Source organism: Furipterus horrens, unplaced genomic scaffold, assembly GCF_987537825.1.
Source record: "Furipterus horrens unplaced genomic scaffold, mFurHor1.1.pri manual_scaffold_5, whole genome shotgun sequence".
Classification (NCBI taxonomy): domain Eukaryota; kingdom Metazoa; phylum Chordata; class Mammalia; order Chiroptera; family Furipteridae; genus Furipterus; species Furipterus horrens.
This window is the reverse complement of record NW_028327175.1, coordinates 126,220,327-126,245,358: the sequence shown is the minus strand read 5'-3', so window position 1 is coordinate 126,245,358 and position 25,032 is coordinate 126,220,327. Positions and strand designations below refer to the sequence as shown.

The following is a 25,032-nucleotide window of genomic DNA, read 5'->3' as shown; positions in this document are numbered from 1 at the left end:
TTCCCCCCTGCCTGATGGATGGCTTTGAAAAGTGCATTAGCAATATGTGAAACTCGTATTAAAGTTTGATGCTTTCTCGAAGTTCAGACACATCATAGAAGAAAGCTTTCCAGAGATCATTGATGCAGCTTTATTATTTAGTTTTGCTTTATTTGGCATGTTTGAGCCCCTATTCTTTGTGTCTATACATACTATAAAGCAAAACCTGAAATTGGGCCCCCCCACAAGCATATCAGTGTCTTTTTAATGATTTTGTAAAATTGAGTACATTGTTTTCAAATTTTAATACAAGGTCTTTCTGTTCTAGTCTGCTCAGTTGTCCAATTTAAAATATTTCCCTTTCTCATAAGACATAAAAATGCTATGTTAATTGTAAGTTAATTGAGAGCTGTAGTTTATCAAAGGTAACTGCCCTTAACCAGGGTGACATCCTGATTTTATCACAGATTAATCTGGAGTGTGACACAGTTTTGACCTTGAGCTAACAATTAGTAGCATTCCTCACTTGTGGGGGTGAAGCATCTGTTTCCAAACACAGGTCTGCAGTAATCGGGTTCTGTAAAGTGGATGGTTTTCTTAAACATTTGACTGCTTAGGCTGATTTGTACACAATACAAGATGTCTGAAATCTTCATTTAGGTACTGCTTGCTGTTTCACTTTAATTCTTTTTAAATACTGATCTTGAATTGTGTATCAGGCATTTCACTAACCTTGAATCATTGGATCTTAAACATGATAACATAGTAAATCTGAACTTTGGACTTGTTCTCTAAAGTATATATGGCCTTAGTTCCCATGGAACTAAATACAGTGATTCCAAACTCGTAGTGTTTGGGTCCCCCCCCCACCCCTCTTTTGGGGTATATGGGTTTTTGTTTTTGTTTTTTAAGCATAATCCTGTAAAAACTGTCCAAGTTTCTGTTTTGCTGGTGATTGGTTTAAAACTGATTTTTATGTATCCAAATGCTAGCACGAAATAGAAGACATCCTGGTAACTGTAGTAGTTAATGTAACACATTTTGTATAAAGTACATTTTATATAGTATTTCAATTAATTCAGATGAAGTTTTATTCCTTGAAAACAGTTATTTCCTTTTTGTTTATTAGCATGTGTATAAACAGAAATCACATGTTCATAAATAAAGTTAACATTCTTTTAGCCTTGTGTGTTCCCTGGCATGTCTGTATTACACTTACAAGAAGCAGTTTATTTTATACTTACATAGGTTTCTCTTTTCTTTCTTTTTTTCTTTCTTTCTTTTTTTTTTTTTTTTTTTTTTTTTTTTAGTAATTTAAAAGAGACTTTAATTTTTAGGTAGGATTATCTGAAATGGGGACATTAGATAAGTTAATAAATATCCCCATCATTTATTTGCTTGGGGTACATTTGCTGACATTTAGGATGAGAAAAAGATTTGATTCATCAAGCGTAATTTATGCCTGTCTTAGGAGACTTAATCACGTGTATTGTACACATTCACAAAATTCAAGTAAGATAAAGTCACTAAACCCCGTTTTTTAATTCTGATTAGTAAAAGTGAATGTGTGTACATATTGGTAACTTAGTCATCTCTAATCAAGAATGGCTATTTATTTCTCTCTATTCCTCAGCTTTGTTTTGTTTACTTAGTTGTCCTTCCATGTTGAGACTCCAAAGCTGGGTGTTCTTCCTACTACTGAACATCCAGATTACATTGTGTAGGGTCCTTTAATTTCAAGCTAGTATATTTGGTGTAAAAGATTTTAAGATTCTTGCTCCTAGACAGGACCACAAATTAGATGTGGGGAGGTGTCTTAAATTTTAATGATGTCTATAGTATGCATTGATCAGTTGTTTTGAAGGCTGAAGATTTTTATTAGTAGTATCTGTATTTATTTTGTTTAGTCCATATAAATTTCTAGCCATTTGAAAACCATTCCTTGTCAGCAGTTTTCACTTATTTCTTCGTACCTTGCTATATGTGCAAAACAACTGGATGCCCTTCTAAATTTGTGGTTCATTTGACTTCCTTGTGGATTATAAGATATTTAGGTGCTATGGTGATTATTTGGTGATGGAAAAAAGTGATTTAGATGCCATCGAATATCTGAAACCATTTTCAATTCAATAAATATACAATACTAATAACAGGTTGGCAGAAAGTAAAAAAAAAAAAAAAGACAAAGCCTGGCATAAGAACAAAAAGTCAGATGTATTTTAAGTGTTAGGAGTGGGAAGAACAAAAATGTTAACTTTTTAGTTCCTACATTAAAAAGTTAATATAACATTACTTTCTAAGGAAATGGTCAGTATCATATTCTAGGTAGTAGTAATGAACTGTTTTTAAAGGCTGTTTTATTGGTTAGATGTATAGTATAGATGGTGGCTAACAGCCAGTTATTCAGTTCTTGTTACTTAAATTAAAATAATTCCTGGTTGATACAAAATTAACCCTCTAAAAGAGATTGACTAGGTCATTTTATTCTGGTTAAAAATTGGATATTATAAATTCTTCCAAAAAGTGCTTTATGAACTAGAGTCCCTCCATATAGCGCTAAGAATCTTTTCTGTAAGCATCCCACTAGTAATAGGCATCAAACTAACTTAAAATCTTAAGGTATTTCTAAGATATATTTTAAATTTTGCCAACTTTTTTAAAATTTGCATTTATTGAATTCCTACTGTGGTGGGATTGTGTTAAGAACTTATTAAAACTTGTTATATTTCTTTTTGGAACTCTTAAAATCATGCTGCTTTTAATACTCGAATACTTGAAAAATACCTGACGAAGACTCACTATTTTGTTTTTCCCTTTGCTTCAGACATCTTGTTACATTCTATTTTAAATTAGAGTTATGACCAAAAATGAGAGAATTACATATAATATGCTTCTTAGTGCATAGGAAGGTAATGTTTTCATTTGGGTACATCTGTATGGAAATCATCTCTTCACCATTACATGCTAAAGACATGTATGTATGTGTGCACATACATGCACATTTACACTTTTTATAAACTGATTCTAAAATGTTGGGACCAAATAATGAAAAATTTAAGAATGTCACATGGGAAAAACATTTTTAAAAAGCCCCCATTATATCCTTCATATATAATACTTGCTCCATTTGATTAACTTTCTTTTCTCCACATATTAAAGTTATCCTCATGTTTCCCCTTTTTGTTTGGCTTAACATCTTTGCCTTGATCAAGCTGTGGTTTCTTTGTCAAGAAGCTGTTACTCTCTGTATGGGAGAATAAACTTGCTCGGATTGAGCAGTATATGCTGGGGGAAATGTAGTAATTATGTGGGGGTTTTATTAAAGATAATCTGAGCTTTATAAAGAGCAGCTTGTTTTACAATTTGTATCGTGGCATTCCAGAAAGATAGATTTCTTATTCTCTCTTCTAGTGTCAATTGTCTTGAGCATCATCACATTTAGAGACCTTTGGGAGACACTGGACTCTTATTTAGCATTTGGTCACCAGTCTGAACAGAGTGCCTATGTAATATACTTTTCTTTGCCCCATTTTCTAATTGTGATTGAATCTCCCTCAACTGTTAGTCTTTATTACTGCGTGAAATATGTAGGGAGAGAAAGAGGGTAAGCTGCACTTTCAGCTTTAAAACATTTTTTAGACAATAACATTCTTTGGAAAACTTCTAATAAAATGCCCAATATTTAAACATAAGTGGCAGTAGGGACTAAATGATCACTTTCAGATGTTTTCAGTGTGGAACTTGAATGTGTGTTTAATTTTTTGTGAACAGATTGATGACTCTTCTGCATCTATTTCTCTGGCCCAGCTTACAAAGGTATATATACATATAATTTTGAAAATATAAATCTTTTCCTATAGCATCGTATTTTTATGTGGAACAATTGTTTTGGAGGGGTTGAGGGAGGGAAATATTTTGTAAAACTGTGTATGTTATTACTATCCTGTAAAGAGTAGTTATGGTTTTTGAGAAGATGGGGGGAGTATTTTGTCAGTCTTATCATAATGTTGGAGTATTTTCATCTTCAAGACAGAAGAAATACATGAAGTTACACTTGTTTGGTTTTTTTTTTCCCCCTCATACATTTTGTTTAATTACACATTGGAAACTTAACAAAGTTCTGGAGGAATTCCCTGGTTTTGGCTGTAAATTATGTGGACATCCTTTAAGCAGCCAAATAGAAGCTTTCCTTTACATGGACAATTGTCTGCTTCTTTCTGAATATTTGAATTGAACCCATGAAGGTCAACATTTTAAATGTGATACAATTGCTTCTTTATGCTATAGACTTGCAGTCCATCTGCATTAGAAAAAGTTTTAAACAACCTAATTTGTTTGAACACAGACTACATGAATTATGTAAATGTATAATGCTGTTTGCAATAATATACCAACATGTTTGTTTGGCAGGGGGGCAAATTGTGTCCTCCTGAAATCATTGTATATGCCATGTTTTGCTATAAGATTGCTTACATTTTCTGCTCAACAATGTGTACTTTTGTTTGGGAAAGCACTAGTGATGGATTACTTTTTAAAACAATAGATTTAGCTTGTAAATCATACCTTTAAAAAAAAAAAAAAGTATTACAGAATAGGCAGATTTTTGAGGACCAAGAAGAAAGTCTTCCAAAAATCTTTTTTCCCTACCATCAGAAGTGTAAAGCCAAATTTAGCAACTGACATTGATGAGTTGATGGGTTTTCCATTTGTGCTGTCCTATCTTTTCCTTGGCTTTATTACAGGTTGTATCCTTTTTCCTTAGAATGTATCTCCCAAACGTCCTGGGTACAAATACAGCTTTTAAGTTCCTGTTCTGGGAAATCTAAACATTAAAGTGGGCTAAAAAACTATCCTCTTGCACTTTTCTAATACAAAGTGGTTTAGCATAGAGTTAACATTATCAGGTTCTAGTTTACAGTTTCAATTATGTACTGTAAGGACCACATTTGAGTTTGGGTTTATTCCTACTATTGTTTCTCTGTGGAACACAGTTGGGGAGTTTTGGAGGTTTGGGGGATTTTTTTTTAAAACCATTTGTAAATGTTTGGGTTCAAACAAATTAGTTGTTCGACATCTGTAATCCAGTTTTCTGTTAATGTTGCTGCTGTTCTAAGCTCTGTTAATGTTAAGCATTCTTTGTATATAAAATTACAATAAAATGTTAAAACTGGTTGCTTGTTTTGTGGATGAATATAAAAATTAAAACCCAATGAATGGCTGATAAGAGTGCTAGATGCTTGAATTTGAAGATTGAAGTTATTAGGACTCCCTTAGACCCTGCTTATATCTAAACTACTGTATAACCTTAAAGATGAAGTTCATAAAATTTTAGGGAGTTGGATTTAAAATTATAAATGCTCATTACATGTACTTTCCACTTAATTTGAAACTGACACCACTTCCTAAAGAGCCTTCTGATTTTTAATGTCAGCTGCATAATGTGTTCAATTATTCTACCCCCAACACTACCTCCAATTGTAAGTATATATTATATTATGCTGTGACACTTGAATTATTTTTAAGGTTGGAAAAACATCTAGTGTTTTTCTAAACTTAATCTCAGTTTTTAACTCTTAAAGAAGTAGTGTGCAAATCTCAACACAAGGTACAAACAGGGTCTAAGGTTTGAGTACCCCCCAGAAAGACTTATTTCAGCTCTGCAGCCACTCAAACACCTGAGGAACTCCCAATGCCTTTTCTGGGTTATACATGTAAATAGCTGTTTTTATGCAATGTTAGACTGCTCTTTACAGGATGAGTGGTGTTGTCTTTGGCTGTGTGGTCTTCAATGTGTTTCTAATGTGTGTGTCAAATAATTACCTGTTAAACAGACTGCCAATCTGGCTGAAGCCAATGCTTCTGAAGAAGATAAAATTAAAGCAATGATGTCGCAATCTGGCCATGAATACGACCCAATCAAGTAAGTTCATAAGTACTTCATAGTAATAGGGACTTTGGGGTGGGTTCCCCCCCCACCCAATCATAAGCATTGTTTTTATCAAGTCTTTGTGTACATGTAATTTTTTCTCCCTTTCAGTTACATGAAGAAACCTCTTGGTCCACCACCTCCATCTTATACTTGTTACCGTTGTGGTAAACCTGGTCATTATATTAAGAATTGCCCAACGAATGGGGTAAGTCCAGAGTACAAAATATGGTACAGCTTACTGTCATGCAATTATTAGTCATTTTATTTTTCTCTGTAAATACTGCCTTCTGTAGTACAATGGCAAATGAACACAGCCTCTGGAACCACATTGCCAGTTTCAAATCCTGGCTCTGCCACTTAATAGCTGAGTGAGCTTGGGCAAGTTAGTTGATTTCTCTAAGCCTGTTATATTTTACCTGTGAAATGAAGATAATAATAGTACCTCATATGGCTGTTGAAAGGATTAAATGAAATCCTGTGTAAAGCACTATGAATAATACAAGTAGTTGGTAAGCACTGCATGTTAATTACTATTAAATAAAGGTAACTGCTTTTTCTCTTTCTTCTCTCTCTCTTCTCCCCTCTGAAAAGGATAAGAACTTTGAATCTGGTCCTAGGATTAAAAAGAGCACTGGAATTCCCAGAAGTTTCATGATGGAAGTGAAAGATCCTAACATGAAAGGTGCAATGCTAACCAACACTGGGAAATACGCAATACCAACTATAGATGCGTGAGTATTCAAATTAGATGTGGCCTGTGAGGACTGTAGTCAGTCCAGGTTATAGTGTTCTATTTAATCTTGGGCTTGGGACTTGGGACTTCTGTGTTATGAATGAGAGGCTGCAGTCTGCTCCATTTAAAGCAAATTTAAAATTGATTTGGGGGCTTTTGTTAACAGTGAGTGCCACTTCCCTTGTAGTCTTCTTAATTTTTTTCTTTTCTGTCATTCCATGCTCTCTTCCTGATTCACATACATACTCCCACATAAATTTATATGCTATTTGCACTTTTTAAAAGTGAACAAGATGAATATCTTAATCATTTTGAGAAACGAGACGTAAGAATAAAATTTCTGCAATATGTCAAGGCAAATAAATGTAAGTGCCAAGAAAGGATGAAACACTGAAGTATCTGTGTGAGTCTTAAGATTCTGAAGTATGGTTTATTTTGTAAACTGTTAGTTCAGGTCATCTCTAGCACTGTAAGCTATACCTTAATGCTTATTTTTAATGTTTTCAGATTTTATTTTAGAAACCAATTTTTAATGAAATGGGTAGACATGAAAACCTGGGTAAATAGTTCCATTATGTTACATACTCTTGCTAATGCTTTTAATTACCTTTTTTGTTACCCGCAATAATTGTGAACGCACGCAGCACAATATTATTAAGTGTTGTTTTGGATTGTTGTTCTCGAACTGGATAGTGTATAAGAATTTCTTATAAAAGTGTATTTAAATGGTCTGGTCAAGCATGTGCTGCCCCACCCCCATTCAATTCAGAGGCTATGCGCTAGGACTCTTGATTGCATTTTTAACAAGTCCTCTAGGAGATTATGAAATTACCTTGACAAGCACCAGTTTGGAGAATAGATGTCCCTGTTCTCTGTAAAAGAAATTATATGTAAGAACAGTTTTTACTCAGCAAGAGAGAACAATGAAAATCGCTATTCCATGGGACAATATTGATAAGATAGTGTTTTTTAGTAGGTACTTCAGTAAATACTTGTTTTAGTTAACAGATAAGAATGTGTTTTCCTAAACTCCCAACCTGCTCATTTTCTTAACTTCACCCCCATCTGTTTTTTATGTTATATTCTGTTTTTGTGGTTCATCTTAGTGCAGTCTGTTGTTAGCTGTTTCTACTCCATACATTTCATACCTGCTTCCAAAGGATTTAATGTTGAAATTGATTATTCTTACAGATACAATTTAAGAGCAGACCGCTTCATCTTTAATAACATGTAGAAGTAAAAGTATTTAAATAGAAATTTGTGTTGGAAAAATTAGCATCACCTGTGAACCATAACTAATAAATTAACTTCATTGCTTTTGAATGCTGAAAAACAAAAAGCCCATTTGTGCCAAACACACAGCAAATGCTGGGGAAAATGGGAGCCCAAATATTTTAATTGAAACTTTCACCCTGTCCACTAACACCAACTAATAAGCAACTTAGACTCTTCTGTTTCTTTTTCTGTCCTCTCTTCTCCTTTTTTTTTTCCTTCTCTTTTCTCTCTTGGGCAGTGGGAGACTCCTCTTTCAAAAATTGGGAACAATGGGGCATAAGCAAATTGACACTTATTTCTGGAATCGTGGTGATGTCTATGGAGCAACTGCAACACAAATAGCACACTTAAGGTACCTTCTCTGTCCAGCTGAGATAAACACACTGTTCCTAAATGAGATAGAAAGGATTTCTCAAGGAATTCCTGTTTTACAAATTTGCCTGATTACAGAGAACATGGGGGTGTTGGAAGCAGTGGTGATGAATCTGAGAATAGCATATTTGTTTTTGTTCTTTTTAATATATTTAATATCTAACATTTCTGCATAATGCATTTCTACCAAAAAAAAGTGGACCCAAAATTTCTGATGAGGTGTTATTTTAAATTTTTCTAACACGTAGAAATTCTAATCATTTAATAAAGATTGACTATAAATAGATAAATCTCTTTTAAAATACTGATTATATAAGTAGACCACTGGCTATTAATCATTTGTGTATGGTGACATAGTATTTCCCCTTAATTGTACTAATTTTAGTTTCGCATATTATGACATTCACACTAACTACCTTCACAGGTATTGGGGGACTGTGAGACTATGGAGGAGAACTTTTTTTTTCTTCAGAAAACATGGTAGGGTAGGAAAAAATGTGATCAGAGTATTGTCATGCCAAAGTTCGAATCCTGTTTCTGCTGTTCGTGGCACTAAATATGTCACTTTACCTCTCTGGCCCTCAGCTCTTAGAGTTATGGATTCTAAGATCCTTTTAGACACTTTTATAGCATTACTTTACTTCTTTTTGTTATATTTGTTGAGGATTTGCTTTTATGTCTTTTTGTTTACAGGGAGAATGTTCATCATTTCTCCCTTATTTTGGAAGGATTTACACTTGTGTCAACTAATTAGGCATACTGAGTGATAAGCTTCCACTGGGATATAGTAGAACATTAAGTATTTTGAAATACTTTGCTTTCTTTACATTGTTAAAATGCTAAAACCTTCTTTTACAGAGAAGCATATGCAATTGGGAAGAAAGAAAAACCACCTTTCTTACCAGAGGAACCATCTTCTTCTTCTGAAGAAGACGACCCTATCCCAGATGAATTGCTGTGTCTGATCTGCAAAGATATTATGACTGATGCGGTTGTCATTCCCTGTTGTGGAAACAGCTACTGTGATGAATGTAAGACATGCTGAGCCTTTGAACATGTATGTTTTAGAATATGTATACAGTTGACCCTTGAACAACACAGAGATTGGAGGGCACTAACAGACCCCCTGCACAAAAATCAGAATGTAACTTTTGACTCCCCCAGAATTTAACTATTAATAGCCTACTGTTGACTGGGAGTCTTACAAAAAATAAACAGTTGATTAACCCATATTTTGTATGCTATATGTATTATACACTGTATTCTTACAGTAAAGTAAGCGAGAAAAAAAATGTTATTAAGAAAATCACATTGAGGGGGAAATCCTTGTATAAGTGGACCCATGCAGTTCAGTCCCATGTTCAAGGGTTAGCTGTTCTGTTTAGAAAGGCACTTAGCAACATTGTGTATTTTCATAAGATATGAAATGTTGATAATTGATAGAACATTTAATAGTGAGAACTCTTATTTTGCTCTTTTTTTTTTTTTTAAACAACACCCTCTCTGTTCTTTTAATATTAGAATTAACCACCTCCTATACCTTCAGGGTGACTGTACTTCAAATTTTATAAAATGTAAGGTTTTTGTTTCTTACACATTTCAAAAGGTATACAGAACTTCGAAAGCCATTTGGGCCTCAGGGACATGAAATATTTTAGCTCAGTGGATTGAGCATCGGCCTACGAACCAAGTGTTGCTGGTTCAATTCCCATTCAGGGCACATGACTAGGTTGCACGTCAGGTCCCCAGTTGGGGACCCATGAGAGAGGCAACCACACAGTGATATTTCCCTCTCCTTTCCCCTCTCTAAAAATAAATAAACAAATAAATAACTGGAAATATTTTTAAATGGTGACTAATTCCTTTTCCTGGATTGTGAAAGATATATTACTGTAGCTTCCCTCTCTTACCTGAGGTTTTGCTTTCTGTGTTTTTAGTTGACCCCTGTCAACCACGGTCTGTAAATACTAAATGGGAAATTCTAGAAATAAACAATTCCTAAGCTTTAAAGTGTGTGCCGTTCTGAGTAGCATGATGAAATCTCATACCAAACAGATTTTTCCCACCTGGGACGTGAATCATCCCTTTGTTCAGTTTCTCCACCCTGCATACACTCCCCACCCATGAGTCGCTTGATAGTCATGTTGGTCATTACATTTACTGTCATGGTGTCGCAGTGTTTGTATTCAGGTCACCCTTATTTTACTTAATATTGGCTCCATAGCACAAGAGTAGTGATGTTGGCAATTTATATATGCCAAAGAGAAGCCGGAAAGTACTTCCTTTAAGTGAAAATGTATGTATAGGAAGAAAACATAGTATATATAGGGTTCAGTACTATCTGAGGTTTCAGGTATCCACTTGGGGTCTTGGAATATATTCCCTCCCACCCTGCCATGGATAAGGAAGGACTACTGTATTCTAAAATTGCTAAGTGTAATTTAGAACTGCTCTCTGTAAACAAATACAAAAAAAAAATTGCCATGTGGTTATTTGTGATTTTCTTTTTTTTTTTTTTAATTTTTTTTGGTTTTTCAGTTACAGCTGTCCCATTTTTTCCCCATTGCTCCCCCCACCCAGCCCACCCCTTCTCCCATAATCATATCCCTCCCCGTTGTCCATGTCCATGAGTCCTTTATACATGTTCTTTGATTAAACCCTTCCCTTACTTATCCCTTCTCTCTCTTCCCCCTCCCCCCTAATAACTGTTATTCTGCGCCTTGTTCTCTTTTTTTCCTGATCAATTATGTTAGCACATTTTTTTCCTGCCACTTAATTGCAAGTTCGTTCCTTCTTACCAAAATGAAAATGGTTTCATCTGAAAATTTTACTGTTCTGGCCTTTTTTCATTTCTAAAGATAGTTTTGAAATATAAATCTGTTTTGGGGGGCTTCTTTAGTGAAGACGAAAGTTAAGAGAGGAAGTCACTTAAGACTTCTTTCAGAGCGTGTCTTGGATTTAACAAAGCACTTATTTACTGATTTTTTTTACTACACTGGAATATAATCAGTTAATCTGTGAATTTAGTATTATTTCTACTTACCATGCTATACATGTCTCTGATTTCTTTGAATAATGATTCTGTTTCTTATAATGCCCTTTCTTCATGATGTTTTTTTAAAACCCTCTCTAAACCATGTAAAACTTCTTTTTCTAGGCAGTTTTTTCCTGTAATATTTTAATTACTAGAGAGAAGTACTTGGGAAACAGTGCTTTTTTTCTAAATTTAAATGTTTTAAGTTTCTTAATCTAAGAATAGGAATGATTAGTGATGTTTGCTTGGGAAACAGTAATGTAACTGAACAGTACTATTAATATTTAAAATCTGATACATAGGTATAAGAACAGCACTCTTGGAATCAGATGACCATACATGTCCAACATGTCATCAAAATGATGTCTCTCCTGATGCTTTAATTGCCAATAAATTCTTACGACAGGTAAGTTATCTTTCTATTCCTTTTATAATAACCCTTTTTTGAAAAAATTTTTATCTTTTAATTGATTTAAGTGTAATTGAGTAAACACTGCATTTTTTATATTTGGTGTCTGTAGGCTGTTAATAATTTCAAAAATGAAACTGGTTATACAAAAAGACTACGAAAACAGTTACCCCCACCACCACCCCCAATACCACCTCCGAGACCACTCATTCAGCGGAATCTACAGCCTCTGATGAGATCTCCAATATCAAGACAACAAGACCCTTTGATGATTCCGGTGACATCTTCATCAGCTCACCAGGCTCCTTCTATATCTTCATTAAGTTCTAATCAGTCTTCCTTGGCCCCTGCTGTGCCTGGAAATTCATCTTCTACCCTAGCTCCTGTACCTGATATAACTGCAACGGTCTCCATATCGGTTCACTCAGAAAAATCAGATGGACCTTTCCGGTGCGTCTAGATTTCTCAGTGTTAGGAAACAAGTGAGAGCAGTGGTGTGGTTTTCATGGTTATATGTTGCTTTAATGGTTATTTTAGTGACCAGTATATACGTCCTTGTGGACCACTGTGCTCGGTAAGATGGGTGACTTGTAAGAATTGGCTGAGTCTTATTGGAGGAAGAGGCAGATGAAGGAGATTGGCAGGTGATTTAAGCATCCCAAGGTCAAAAACTATACAGGTTGCGAATACCCCCTAGTAAATGTTAAGTCATATCCCATAATAGCTCTGCAGTTCACAGCAAGAAGAATTCACTTGTGGTCTTACTAATGGTATTGGAAAAGAACAGCTGTGAGCAGAGCTAAGAGCAATTTTGAATAAGTGGAGAAGGGAGGTATGAAATATTAGTAGAGGTAGACAGGTCAGAAATAATCATTGTTTTATAGCATAATTATGTAGAAAAGTGTTGAAAACTTACTTAAATCCTTTCACTTGAAAAAGGAAAGGGACCTTTGACCATGTAGTCCAATGGCTCATAAATTCTTAAAAAATCAACCAGTTTTTAAAAAATAGATGCCAGGGGTCAGTTCTAAACATGCTGAGGCAAAATATTCAAGCTTGCGACCTTTACATGTATATTTAAGAAATCCCACTGACCTAGGTAGGTTAACTTTATTTTATTAACAGTGGGAATAAGGCCCAGAGTTCATTGGCTTATCTGAGAATTGCCCCTTTTATTTAATGACAAAGCTGGAAGTAGAATTTAATCTTAAATTCTCTATATTTTTTGACCCACACTTAGAGCTTCTTTTTTTCAAGTTTTATTATTCGTATAACAACTGATTTCTGCCATACCTATCATAAATCATAGATTGTGTTTCTTAAGGAGGTTTCTTTCTCCTTTTCACTTGTATATGAAGGACTTTCCAAAAGTCCAGTCTTTCACTTTCCTCAAAAGTTTTCATCATCTTTGATTCAACTCATCTTAATGCAGATGATGAATAAACAATTGTGACTTTTAATTCTCCATATTGGATGCCTTTTTAATGTGTTGTAAATTAAATTGTTTTCTAGGGATTCTGATAATAAATTATTGCCAGCTGCAGCACTTGCATCAGAACATTCAAAGGGAACCTCTTCAATTGCAATTACTGCTCTAATGGAAGAGAAGGTACATTTTACTGGCTTTTAAATTTGGAAACTTTTTTTCTTTTTTTTAAATAAGAGTTTTTAAACATTTTCTTTTTTTTACTATTTTTTTTTTTCTTTTCTTCCTACAGGGTTACCAGGTGCCTGTAGTTGGAACCCCATCTTTGCTTGGGCAGTCATTATTGCATGGACAGCTGATCCCTACAACTGGTGAGTGCAATCATTCTGGTTTGAACTTTTTTCTTTAACTTTATTTAAACGCAATTTCATGTTTACTTATTGTTTTTGTTTTTTGTTTTTTTTTTGCTTTCAAGGTCCAGTAAGAATAAATACTGCTCGTCCAGGTGGTGGTCGACCAGGTTGGGAACAGTAAGTGTATGTTTACAGTAATCTTCAGCTGATGGCTTTGACCTAGACAGTACACTAAAAGCAACAGTCTAGGCAGTGTATTTCTGAGTGGCTTTTGTTGTAAACTCTTTTATAGGTCATATTGACATAGTTTTTCTGTAAAATATCACAAATTCAAAATTATATAAATTATTTTCTTAAATGAGTAATTCTTTTCTAAAATATAAAATCTTGTAATTTTTACTTTTATTTCTTAAATGGTGATTTTGACAGGGTCTCAGTTAATGGATAAATAAGCATTACTTAAAAGAATAGTTTAAATACTGACTCAGTTATCCTAATGGATTAAACTTTTCCTTGTTCTTAACTTGGATGTTCAAAATTTGAATAAATACATATTAAGATTAAAGCCTACCAAACACAAAATTTCTCATTTTAAATAGTATGTGTTAATGGAATTTTACTGCATTATAAAATGTATGTGATATGGTTTTCTGCACTGAAATACAAAGAAGTTGGATCTTTTATGATCTTCTGTGGCGTTAAAAATCAGTAGATATATTATCTTTCTATTTATACAATCATTTTTGCTTACATAATTCTTAGAAACAGATTTATGTATTTGTGTAAACTGGCTTATATTCTAAAACTTTGGTTTTTTGGTTTGAAAGGTAAACCAAATTTCTTAGAAAAAGTTTGTTAAATGAGAGGCTAGCAGAATATATCAGTAGAAGGAATGTGAATTTTGGAGACAGGTAGACCTGAGTTTGAATCCCAGCTCTTCCATTTACTAGTGGCATGACAGTGGGCATGTGGTTTCACCTCTCAGAGTCTATTTTCTCATCTATAGAATTGGATTGGTACTGCCCACCCCAACATGGAAAATGCCTGCATAGTGCCCATCTAATAATGGGCTTTCTTCCTTTTCTATCACAGTATAACTTCTGGAATGCTAATGAAAATACAATATTGCAGAAAATATTCTGTATTGAGGTGTGATTATTGTTACAATGTTAATCGGAAAAAAATAGTTAAATTTAAGTAAATGTAATGCTCACATCTGATACCATTTTAAGAGTTAGGATCAGGGAGTAAGAAAAAGTTTTCAGAGTAGTTAAAATAAATGTATACGCATGAAAAGGTAATGTGCTATAATCAAGCCTATTTTATTTTTCTTTCCACACAGTTCCAACAAGCTTGGATATCTGGTTTCTCCGCCACAGCAAATTAGAAGAGGGGAGAGGAGCTGCTATAGGTAAGCTTGCCAAAAATCTTGAAAAACACTAACTGATGACACACTGAAAAATATAAGATGCAGAAATTAAATCAACAATGGTTTACACTTATGCGGGGTGGGTGCCCCAAAAATTGGAATTATCTTTTGGAGGGCGGACCCCTTGTAGTACAGGCTTCCTCCACTAGGTGAGTGTTCTAGGAACCCATCTGTACCAGTGTACCAGCTGGTGGTGTCGTGAGAGGCTGTGTTTGGCTTCAGTGAATTATTTTTAAGACTTACAGTGCATTTGCCCATTTCATGATGGGTGATTTATGAGTGTACCTGCCCATAGCGTACTGAGTATTCAGCAATTTTTGACCAAAAATGGCATGATCACCATGCCCACCTTCCTTATTCACCTGATTTCAACCCAGGCGACCTTTTTTTTGTTTGTTTCATAAGGAAATGTTTTGTTGATGTGGAAAAGGTGAAACAAAAAACGGCAGAAGCACTAATAGGCATCCAAATCAGTGAATTCAAAAACTGTTTTGAGCAGTGAAAAAATGTTTCAATAGTGTTATTAATTGCATCAAATGGAGAGTATTTGAAGGTGACTCAAGTTTAAAACATGTAAGAATAAATACACAATTTTTTAATTAAAAAATTGCAGTTTTGGGGGGATCTCCCCTCATATTTCACTTCAGTACTCAGTAGTTACCCTTAGAGAGTCCTAGAAAAAATGGATTACACTTAGTATTTACATTATCCATCAATAATTATTTAAAATACAAATGGATTAAATGCTCCACTTGGAAGATAATAGGGTGGCTGAATATATAAGAAAAAAAGACCCTTACGTATGCTGACTATAAGAGACTCACTTCAGTTTGAAAGACACACACAGACAGTGATGGTTTTTAAGGCTCCATCCCAATGACTACTTTCTCCCTGTCAGCACACAGCAGAATATAGGCTTACATTTACTCTTTGAAGGTAGAGGAAATCACTAAGGCCCAGAAAATATTAACCAGCTTAGCTCCCAAGTGTGAAGAAAGAATTGCATTTTCTCTTCCATCCGGGCTCCATTGTCCCAGTATTCTCCTTTTTTCTTTCTTTTCTGAAAGAAGAGGTGATTTATTAGGGACTTCACAGGCACAAGTAATGTTAACCTAAGAAGTAAGCTGTAAGTCTTACTCCAGGTCATACTCATTCATAGGGGAAAGAGTCCTCCAAATTAACTTTGTAACTGGATTAGTACAGGTATTTTTTTAGGGTTCCCTTGAGAATTGCTAAGCTTCTGAAAGTTAACTAAGATTTTGTTATATATCATGTTAATGGGAGATATTTACTAAATCAGACTCTAAAACACCCTTGCTGCTGCTGTATACCAGTTACCTATAATTTAAAGAATCTTTAACAGAAAAAAGATGACTTTTTTTAAAGAAGCCACTGTTTCTTTGATGAGGCACAAATCAGAAACTAACTAGCACTGTATTTTTACCTAACCCTTCAAAAGAAAACAGTGAAATTTGTAATTGTTCATTAACAGTGTTAAAACTAATATTTATTCTACTTTGAAGGGTCTTTACCCAATTCTCCCTCTAAAAGATTACAGGAAATTTTTTCTCCTTTAGTTAAACTTTCGGTCTTGGAAAGCATTTTAGAGAGAACTAGTTTATTTAAAGCACAGCTTAGGAAATAATGAGATTATTACAGTGATAATAAATCTGAACTGCACAAAAGAGAACTTTAAATATAGCCTTGCCAAATAGAGAAGGCCCTGTAAACTTGTATCATATAATCTCAGTCCCTAGGTGGCCTTCATAATTATTTTTACATATAAATGATATCAGTGTTCTTACACTTATTTGTTATTCTGTTCCATTGTTTGTAAGTTCGGAAATAAGACAAGCTTACTTGTCTCAGATGGTTTTAGTTTGAAGGAGTAATACCTTGGAATTTATTTCTCCAGAAGTATAAACCGTGGACGACACCACAGCGAAAGATCACAGAGAACTCAAGGCCCATCATTACCAACAACTCCAGTTTTTGTGCCTGTCCCACCCCCTCCTTTGTACCCACCTCCTCCACATACACTGCCTCTCCCTCCAGGTGTTCCTCCACCACAGTTTTCTCCTCAGTTTCCTCCTGGCCAGCCACCACCTGCTGGATATAGTGTCCCTCCCCCAGGGTTCCCTCCAGCGCCAGCCAATTTATCCACACCTTGGGTATCATCAGGAGTGCAGACTGCTCATTCAAATACCATCCCAACAACGCAAGCACCACCTCTGTCCAGGGAAGAATTCTATAGAGAGCAACGACGGCTGAAAGAAGAGTAAGTGTTTTCATTTGAAATTATTATACACTTTCATTTTCTGATGTTGGTGTCTTTGGAAACATTTTCCAGTGTTTCCAGTTAGTACAAGAAAAATCATCTAGAAATTGAACCAAAGCTATACAAGCAACTTCCTCAGGGATTCCTAGTTACCTGTAGTTTTAAAGTGGAAAACTAATGGCAATTTCATTCATTTCATTCATGGTCTGATTACATTTGTCTTGTTAGTTTTCTTAAATGGTTTTTGTTAACTTTCACTCTTTAACTTTATTTTACTAGGGAAAAGAAAAAGTCCAAGCTAGATGAGTTTACAAATGATTTTGCTAAGGAATTGATGGAATACAAAAAGATTCAAAAGGAGCGTAGGCGCTCATTTTCCAGGTTAGTGTTTTGCAAGCCTTCACAACAGAATTACAAATGGGACTTTGCATATCCAGGGATTAGCTATGGATATAAATAACACTGCACTTACAGAATTTTTCTGATTCGGTCTAGACATATTGAGATGGAGATGCAGCTTATTTCCCAATATCCTTTTATTGAAATAATGTCTCAATGTCAATTCTATTGTGTAGAACTAGCAGTTATGGGGATTAAAGTGCCCTTGTCCCTCAAAGTTATTTATAGTGTGAAATAATTGGGAAATGTTTGTGTAAGGAAAGAAATAGAGGAATAGCCAAAGTGCATTTCTAAGGACCCTGTTACTTAAGGCTACAGCTTCTTGCTGGAACATTAACCTGTGTAATTATGTATGGTAGGAAAAAAGTTGCTTTATTGATAGAAAAACTGAAATATAAAAATTCCCTGGAAGTTTGTTTAAAAGACTTATTTTTTAAGCTTATACTTGCAATGTAGTTTCTTTTAAAGCTAGACTGTTGGCCAAGATAGGACCAAAAAAATTATTTAAATAATCAGATAGGAAGTAAAATTTAAATTTAATTGGCATTTTTTTTAAATGTTAAATTAATTAGCTCATATAACTCACAGTACATGAATGCACTTCACTCTAATTGTTAAGATTTCTCTCTTGTTGTGTAACAAGTGATTGATATGACTTTTCTGTACTTTATTCCATTCCAATAGAGGCTACTTTGCCTCTTTAATCATTCAAGAGAAAACTTGATATAAAGAAAGATGGAACCGTGAGAAGCATGCTAGAATTTGAGCTCTATATTTTATTTTGTATATATTTCTCAACTATCAACTATTGTTTTGTTTTTCTTTGTAGGTCTAAATCTCCCTATAGCGGTTCCTCATATTCAAGAAGTTCTTATACTTACTCTAAGTCAAGATCCGGTTCAACGCGGTCACGTTCTTATTCTCGATCGTTTAGCCGCTCGCACTCTCGTTCCTATTCTCGATCACCTCCATACCCCAGAAGAGGCAGAGGCAAGAGTCGAAACTATCGTTCACGGTCTAGATCTCATGGATATCATAGATCTAGGTCAAGGTCACCCCCGTACAGGCGATATCATTCACGATCAAGATCTCCTCAAGCATTTAGGGGACAGTCTCCCAATAAACGTGCTGCACCTCAAGGGGAAACAGAACGTGAATATTTTAATAGATACAGAGAAGTTCCACCGCCTTATGACATGAAAGCTTATTATGGGAGGAGTGTTGACTTTAGAGACCCATTTGAAAAAGAACGTTACCGAGAATGGGAAAGAAAATACAGAGAGTGGTATGAAAAATATTATAAAGGTTATGCTGCTGGAGCACAGCCTCGACCATCAGCAAATAGAGAGAACTTTTCTCCAGAGAGATTTTTACCACTTAATATCAGGAATTCTCCCTTTACTAGAGGCCGCAGAGAGGATTATTCTGGTGGACAAAGTCATAGAAGTCGGACCATAGGTGGCAACTATCCAGAAAAGCTTTCAACAAGAGACAGTCACACTCAGAAGGACAGTACAAAATCAAAAGAAAAGGAGAGTGACAGTGCTCCAGGAGATGCTAAAGGAAGTAAACATAAGAAACATAGGAGGAGAAGAAAGGGGGAAGAGAGTGAACCCTTTCTAAACCCAGAGTTATTAGAAACCTCTAGGAAATCAAGAGAACCTACAAGTGGTGAAGAAAATAAAACAGACTCATTATTTGTTCTCCCGAGCAGAGATGATGCTACACCAGTTAGAGATGAACCAATGGATGCAGAATCCATCACTTTTAAGTCAGTGTCTGAAAAAGACAAAAGAGAAAAAGATAAACTGAAAGCAAAAAGTGACAAGACCAAACGGAAAAACGATGGATCTGCTGTATCCAAAAAAGAAACTGTTGTAAGACCTATTAGGGGACCCCAAGAAAAACTGGAGGGGGAGCGTGAAAAGTCTCCTCGATCTGAACCTCCACTTAAAAAAGCCAAGGAGGACATTCCAAAGGCTGACAGTGCTAAATCATCTTCCTCTCAGAAAGAAGAAAAGACCATTGGTACCCCTAGAAAAGCTCACTCTAAGTCAGCAAAAGAACACCAAGAAATAAAACCCGTCAAAGAGGAAAAAGTGAAGAAGGACTATCCCAAAGATGTCAAGTCAGAAAAGCTAACTAGTAAGGAAGACAAGGCCAAGAAGTCTAATGAGAAAAGTAAGCCACTTGACAACAAGGGAGAAAAAAGAAAGAGAAAAACTGAAGAAAAGGGTGTAGATAAAGATTTTGAGTCATCTTCAATGAAAATCTCTAAACTAGAAGTAACTGAAATAGTGAAACCATCGCCAAAGCGCAAAATGGAACCTGATATTGAAAAGTTGGACAGGACCCCTGAAAAAGACAAAGCTTCATCATCAACAGCCCCAGCTAAAAAAATCAAACTCAACAGAGAAACTGGTAAAAAAATTGGAAGTACAGAAAGTGTATCTAATACAAAAGAACCCTCTGAAAAGTTGGAGTCAACATCTAGCAAAGTTAAACAAGAAAAAGTCAAAGGAAAGGTCAGACGAAAAGTAACTGGAACTGAAGGATCCAGCTCCACTCTTGTGGACTATACCAGGTATCTGATATGAGTGGTGGGAGGTATGGGTGTTTTTTGGGGGAGAGAATTTTCTTTAACTTTATTAATGTGGGTACTTTTTATTAAAGTAGAAACGTTAATTAACATTAATATAGGGGGTTAGGCTGGTTTACTCTTGTCTTTAAAAAAAGGGATTGTTAATGTTGTAAGTAGATTTTGAGGTTGAGTCAGCATTGTTTTTATGCAGTCATATACTTATATCTCTATTAGAGCAAAGTAATTGCTTTTGAAAGTTAAAAAATATCTTGTGTAAGCCCTTTTTCATTAATTAGTATTTTAATTTCTTTTTAGTACGAGTTCAGCTGGAGGCAGTCCTGTGAGAAAATCTGAAGAAAAAACAGATACAAAGCGAACTGTTATCAAAACTATGGAAGAATATAATAATGACAATACAGCTCCTGCAGAAGATGTCATTATTATGATCCAGGTTCCTCAGTCCAAATGGGACAAAGATGACTTTGAATCTGAAGAAGAAGATGTTAAAGCCACACAGCCTGTATCAAGTGTAGGAAAACCTGCCAGTGTTATAAAAAGTATTAGCACTAAACCATCAAATACACTCAAGTATACTGAAAAAGAAAGTGAGCTATCAGAGAAACTTCAGAAAGTCACCAAGGAAATGAGCCATGAAATTATACAGCATGAGGTCAAAAGTTCAAAAAACTCTGCATCTAGTGAAAAAGGGAAAACCAAAGATAGAGATCATTCAGTACTAGAAAAGGAAAACCCTGAAAAGAGGAAGAGCAGCACTCAGCCGGAGAAAGATAGTAATCTGGACCATCTGAATGAACAAGGAAATTTTAAAAGTGTGTCTCAATCTTCCAAAGAGACTAAAACTTCAGATAAGCATGATTCCACTCGAGGTTCCTCAAATAAAGACTTCACTCCTAATAGAGACAAAAAAACGGACTATGACAGCAGAGAACATTCAAGTTCCAAACGTAGAGATGAAAGGATTGAATTAAAAAGGAAAGACTCTCCTTCTCGGAGTAAAGATTCTGCATCTGGACAAAAAACTAAACCAAGGGAGGAGAGGGATTTGCCTAAAAAAGGAACAGGAGACTCCAAAAAAAGTAATTCTAGTCCCTCAAAAGACAGAAAACCTCATGACCATAAACCCCCTTGTGAAACTAAACGCTTAAGTGAAGAGATGAAATCTGTAGATAAAAATCCTTGTAAGGATCGTGAGAAGCATGTATTAGAAACAAGGAACAATAAAGAGTCAAGTGGCAATAAATTACTTTATATACTTAACCCACCAGACCCACTGATTGAAAAAGATCAGGTTACTGGGCAAATTGATAAGAATGCTACTAAGCCTAAACCCCAGTTAAGTCACTCCTCTCGCCTTTCCTCCGACCTAACTAGAGAAACTGATGAAGCTGCTTTTGAACCAGACTATAATGAAAGTGACAGTGAAAGCAATGCATCAGTAAAAGAGGAAGAAACATCAGGAAAAGTTTCTAAGGAAGTGAAAGATAAAGTCATGGAGAAAGTAAAAGAGAGCCCAGATGTAGCAGCAGCAGCCAGCCAGACAGGCACCAACAAGAGCCAGAGTCAGAGTAGTCCTAGTGTTAGTCCAAGTAGAAGTCATAGCCCTTCTGGAAGCCAAACTCGAAGCCACAGTAGCAGTGCCAGCTCTGCAGAAAGTCAGGACAGCAAGAAGAAGAAGAAAAAGAAGGAAAAGAAAAAGCACAAGAAACATAAAAAACATAAGAAGCATAAGAAACATGCAGGCCCTGAAGCAGAATTGGAAAAAAGCCAGAAACACAAACACAAGAAAAAGAAATCAAAAAAGAGCAAGGATAAAGAAAAAGAGAAGGAGAAAGATGACCAAAAAGTGAAATCTGTCACTGTGTAGGACAGATTTTAAAAATTGACTTAATTACTAAGTCATCTGTATTAAATTTTGTTATAATGTAAAGAGATTCAAGCCTTGTAAATAATGATATGGAAGACGCTGTGCTGCACTTAAAATATTGCTGCTTGATTATTTGATTTTTACATCAGAGCTTTATAACATGAACTTTTGTACAGAATTGTGAGCTGTGACCATGTAACATGAGAGGTTTTGCTAGGATCTATTATTTTTAACCACCATTAATTAGTTGGGGTGGAGTTTACTGTGAAATTTTCACATTTGAATTTTTTAATTGCCTGGCAAAAGCTGATATCAATTCTAAAATATCAGCAGAATGACTTGCTGAATTCATTACAACCCCGTTATGTCACTTTTTGATTACAATAAAAGTTTTCAGTAAACTTTTAAAATGTGGAATATTACATTACTTGAAGAAAGTAGTGTCATGTCTCTTCTTCCATTTTCCTATTTAAAATATCCTTTGAGCTTTACTATAAGGTGGGCTGAATATACAAAATTCTAAAGTAAACATAAGAGGTACTTTATTGGGGCTGGTAGTGGGTGGCCAGAAATAATAAATCAGGATTAATTGGACATTCAGTTGATTAAGGGTCTTGAATAGTCAGAAGTTTGAACTTGAATTTTAGAGATGAGGAATTGTGATTTAAGGTAATGTGTTTTTCTTCAAACCCTGGTGAGTATTAAATTCCTTGATAAAGTGTCAGTTAGAGAGGACAAACCAGTGAGCATCTGCCCAGTCAACAAAAGCAAGCAGCAGTAGGTCCAGAAGTGGTAGGTACAACTAATGGATTTCCTTAATGGCTTTGGTTCAGGAAGTATAGCATAGGCAATGAAAAGCTATTAGGATTTGGGGGTTAGCACACTTTGGAAATATGGCCGTATAGAGAGATGAAGAAGAGCTTGGCTAGGCCCTGGCCAGGTGTGGCTCAGTTGGGCATCATCCCGCAAACCAGAAAGATTGCCGGTTTGATTTCTGGTCAAGACACCTTCCTGGGTTTGTGGTTCAGTCCCCTGTTGGGGTATGTGCTAGAGGCAACTGATCAGTGTTTCTCACATCAGTGCTTCCTCCCTTCCCCTCTATTCTAGAATCAAATTTTTTTAAAAAAAAGAAAAAAAATAAATGGCTAAATAAACCCAATTCTATTCAGGTGGTGGGAGAGAGAGGAAAGCGGCAGTTGGCTTACTAACCCGTTTCCTTGCGTTGATTCAGGATCTCCAGAGTGCATGACTACAGTACTGTATACAGTTGGTACCTGATTTTTGGTGGTATACTAATACAGTTTCTTAAATATGTTTTTTAACGCAACATTTAATGTTTCAAGAAAAATCTTAAGTAATTAAAGAATAGGTAATACACGAGTGCTGTTAACATCATAAGACTGATGTTAACTTTGGAAAATGTTGCCTTTCAATGAAACCCACTTTCCTTTAGATGGCTCTGCTTTTGTTAGATTTCTCAAATCATATTTATTTACCCCCAGACATCTAGGGATGGGATGTCTGTCTTACTGACTCCCAGCTTCTCCACCCCACACACAAAACACTAGCATTTCTGCTTTAGATACTCCAGCCAGACTACACTTAATTCTTAGTAATCTGGACCCAAGTCCATATTATATCCCCCACACTCACTGAGAATTTTGGCACCCAGAACTCCCTCATTTATTCCATCATGTGGGGTCAGTTTCATTACTTAGGTTCATTGTCCTCTTAATTTTTAAGCTCACCTGACCTTCACTTTACCTGCAGTCCACTCCTATGAGTTTTCTGGGGTTAGTCATCATTCCCCTCCTAAATTTAAACTCAGCATTTCATCTACAACCTGGTTTTTAACCTTTGTCCTCTCTCAGCCTTGTTCAGGCCTGAGGTGTTTGCTAGCACTCCTTCATTTCAACCACATAACACTCCCCCAGACCTGCTTCCCTTATCCATCTTGCTGGACCTAAACAGTTTAACCTAATTAAGTTAAGGGTGCTGGGCACTGCGTAATGAAATTTAAGGACTGGAAAGAAAATTTAAGAAGTAACTACCAGGAACTGTGCTAGGTCCTTAAAAATAGTTGTGGTTCATGATGTCTAACGCTACTTCGAGTGGGAAACTCCACTGCCTATGAAGGTTCAGTCCAGCCTTGGATAATCAAGTCTGGTGCTTCACCAGTCCTACCCATTTCTGCCTTGTGCAGGAATTGGACGACATGTAAGACCTACCTAGATTTGCTGGTCACCAAAAAGGCCATGTTGTATGCCAAATCTGCTCTTGGCTGTTTTATGTGACTGGAATTTCCTTCCTTCACCTGTCCCACAGCTTCCTATTCATTGTTCAAGAGTTAGCCTTCCTTTTTTGAATTACTCCCTCACAGTGCCTGCCTGCCCACACCCATATGCAATAGCCTCACTGAAGATGCTGTAGTGACACTCAGGTTGTTTATGGACTCTGCCTGGTTGTCTCCCTCATTGGACTATGTGTGACCTCAAAAGGAACGTGCCTGATCTAATTGCAGAAGTCAAACCATGCCTTGCACATTGTAATTGTTTCAATTGATAAAAATGAAAACTTTCAGCTTTGAAGTTACATTTTGCAAACATCCTGGAAACCACTAGTATGTCACCTTAAGGGCAGAAAATAATTTTTGACCTACTGTAAATTAGGAAAATAGTATCCTTCCAATACCAAGCTGCTTCAGTTTGCTAAGGGAATTGGAAAGCCTTGCGATTGGGCCTAAAAACTCCTTTGCTTGTCTCTGCATGCCTAATGAAGGGAGTTACATCCCCTCCAAAATGGTTAAGCCAGGATTTCAGGGAAGTGGAAAGCTAGTTAGTGGTTTATTCATCCCGATTTGTGCAAGTGTTCCCATCTGTCCACTTTTTCCTGTCTTTAATTCATGTAACGAATGCTGTTATTGTACAAAAACTATGTGGAACAAAAGCCC

General features: G+C 35.7%; 1 protein-coding gene across 3 annotated transcripts in view; it reads left to right on the top strand.

Annotated features, from left to right (window-relative positions):
- The window catches only part of RBBP6 (RB binding protein 6, ubiquitin ligase), a 30,313-nt gene extending 7,970 nt beyond the window's left edge, over nt 1-22,343 (top strand). Inside the window, exons 4-19 of one of the 3 annotated variants that reach the window (XM_090277730.1) lie at nt 3,751-3,795; nt 5,811-5,899; nt 6,017-6,113; nt 6,500-6,639; nt 8,155-8,268; nt 9,147-9,319; nt 11,625-11,728; nt 11,844-12,181; nt 13,244-13,340; nt 13,450-13,528; nt 13,633-13,687; nt 14,853-14,921; nt 16,855-17,217; nt 17,497-17,598; nt 18,446-20,200; nt 20,513-22,343. In XM_090277730.1, the coding sequence (XP_090133856.1) occupies nt 3,751-3,795; nt 5,811-5,899; nt 6,017-6,113; nt 6,500-6,639; nt 8,155-8,268; nt 9,147-9,319; nt 11,625-11,728; nt 11,844-12,181; nt 13,244-13,340; nt 13,450-13,528; nt 13,633-13,687; nt 14,853-14,921; nt 16,855-17,217; nt 17,497-17,598; nt 18,446-20,200; nt 20,513-22,082 (5,190 nt within the window). In that variant the 3' untranslated portion in view covers nt 22,083-22,343. The remainder of the gene's footprint in view (nt 1-3,750; nt 3,796-5,810; nt 5,900-6,016; nt 6,114-6,499; nt 6,640-8,154; nt 8,269-9,146; nt 9,320-11,624; nt 11,729-11,843; nt 12,182-13,243; nt 13,341-13,449; nt 13,529-13,632; nt 13,688-14,852; nt 14,922-16,854; nt 17,218-17,496; nt 17,599-18,445; nt 20,201-20,512) is intronic. The other 2 variants (XM_090277727.1, XM_090277728.1) reach the window with 2 other exon arrangements.
- The last annotated feature ends 2,689 nt before the right edge of the window (nt 22,344-25,032 follow it).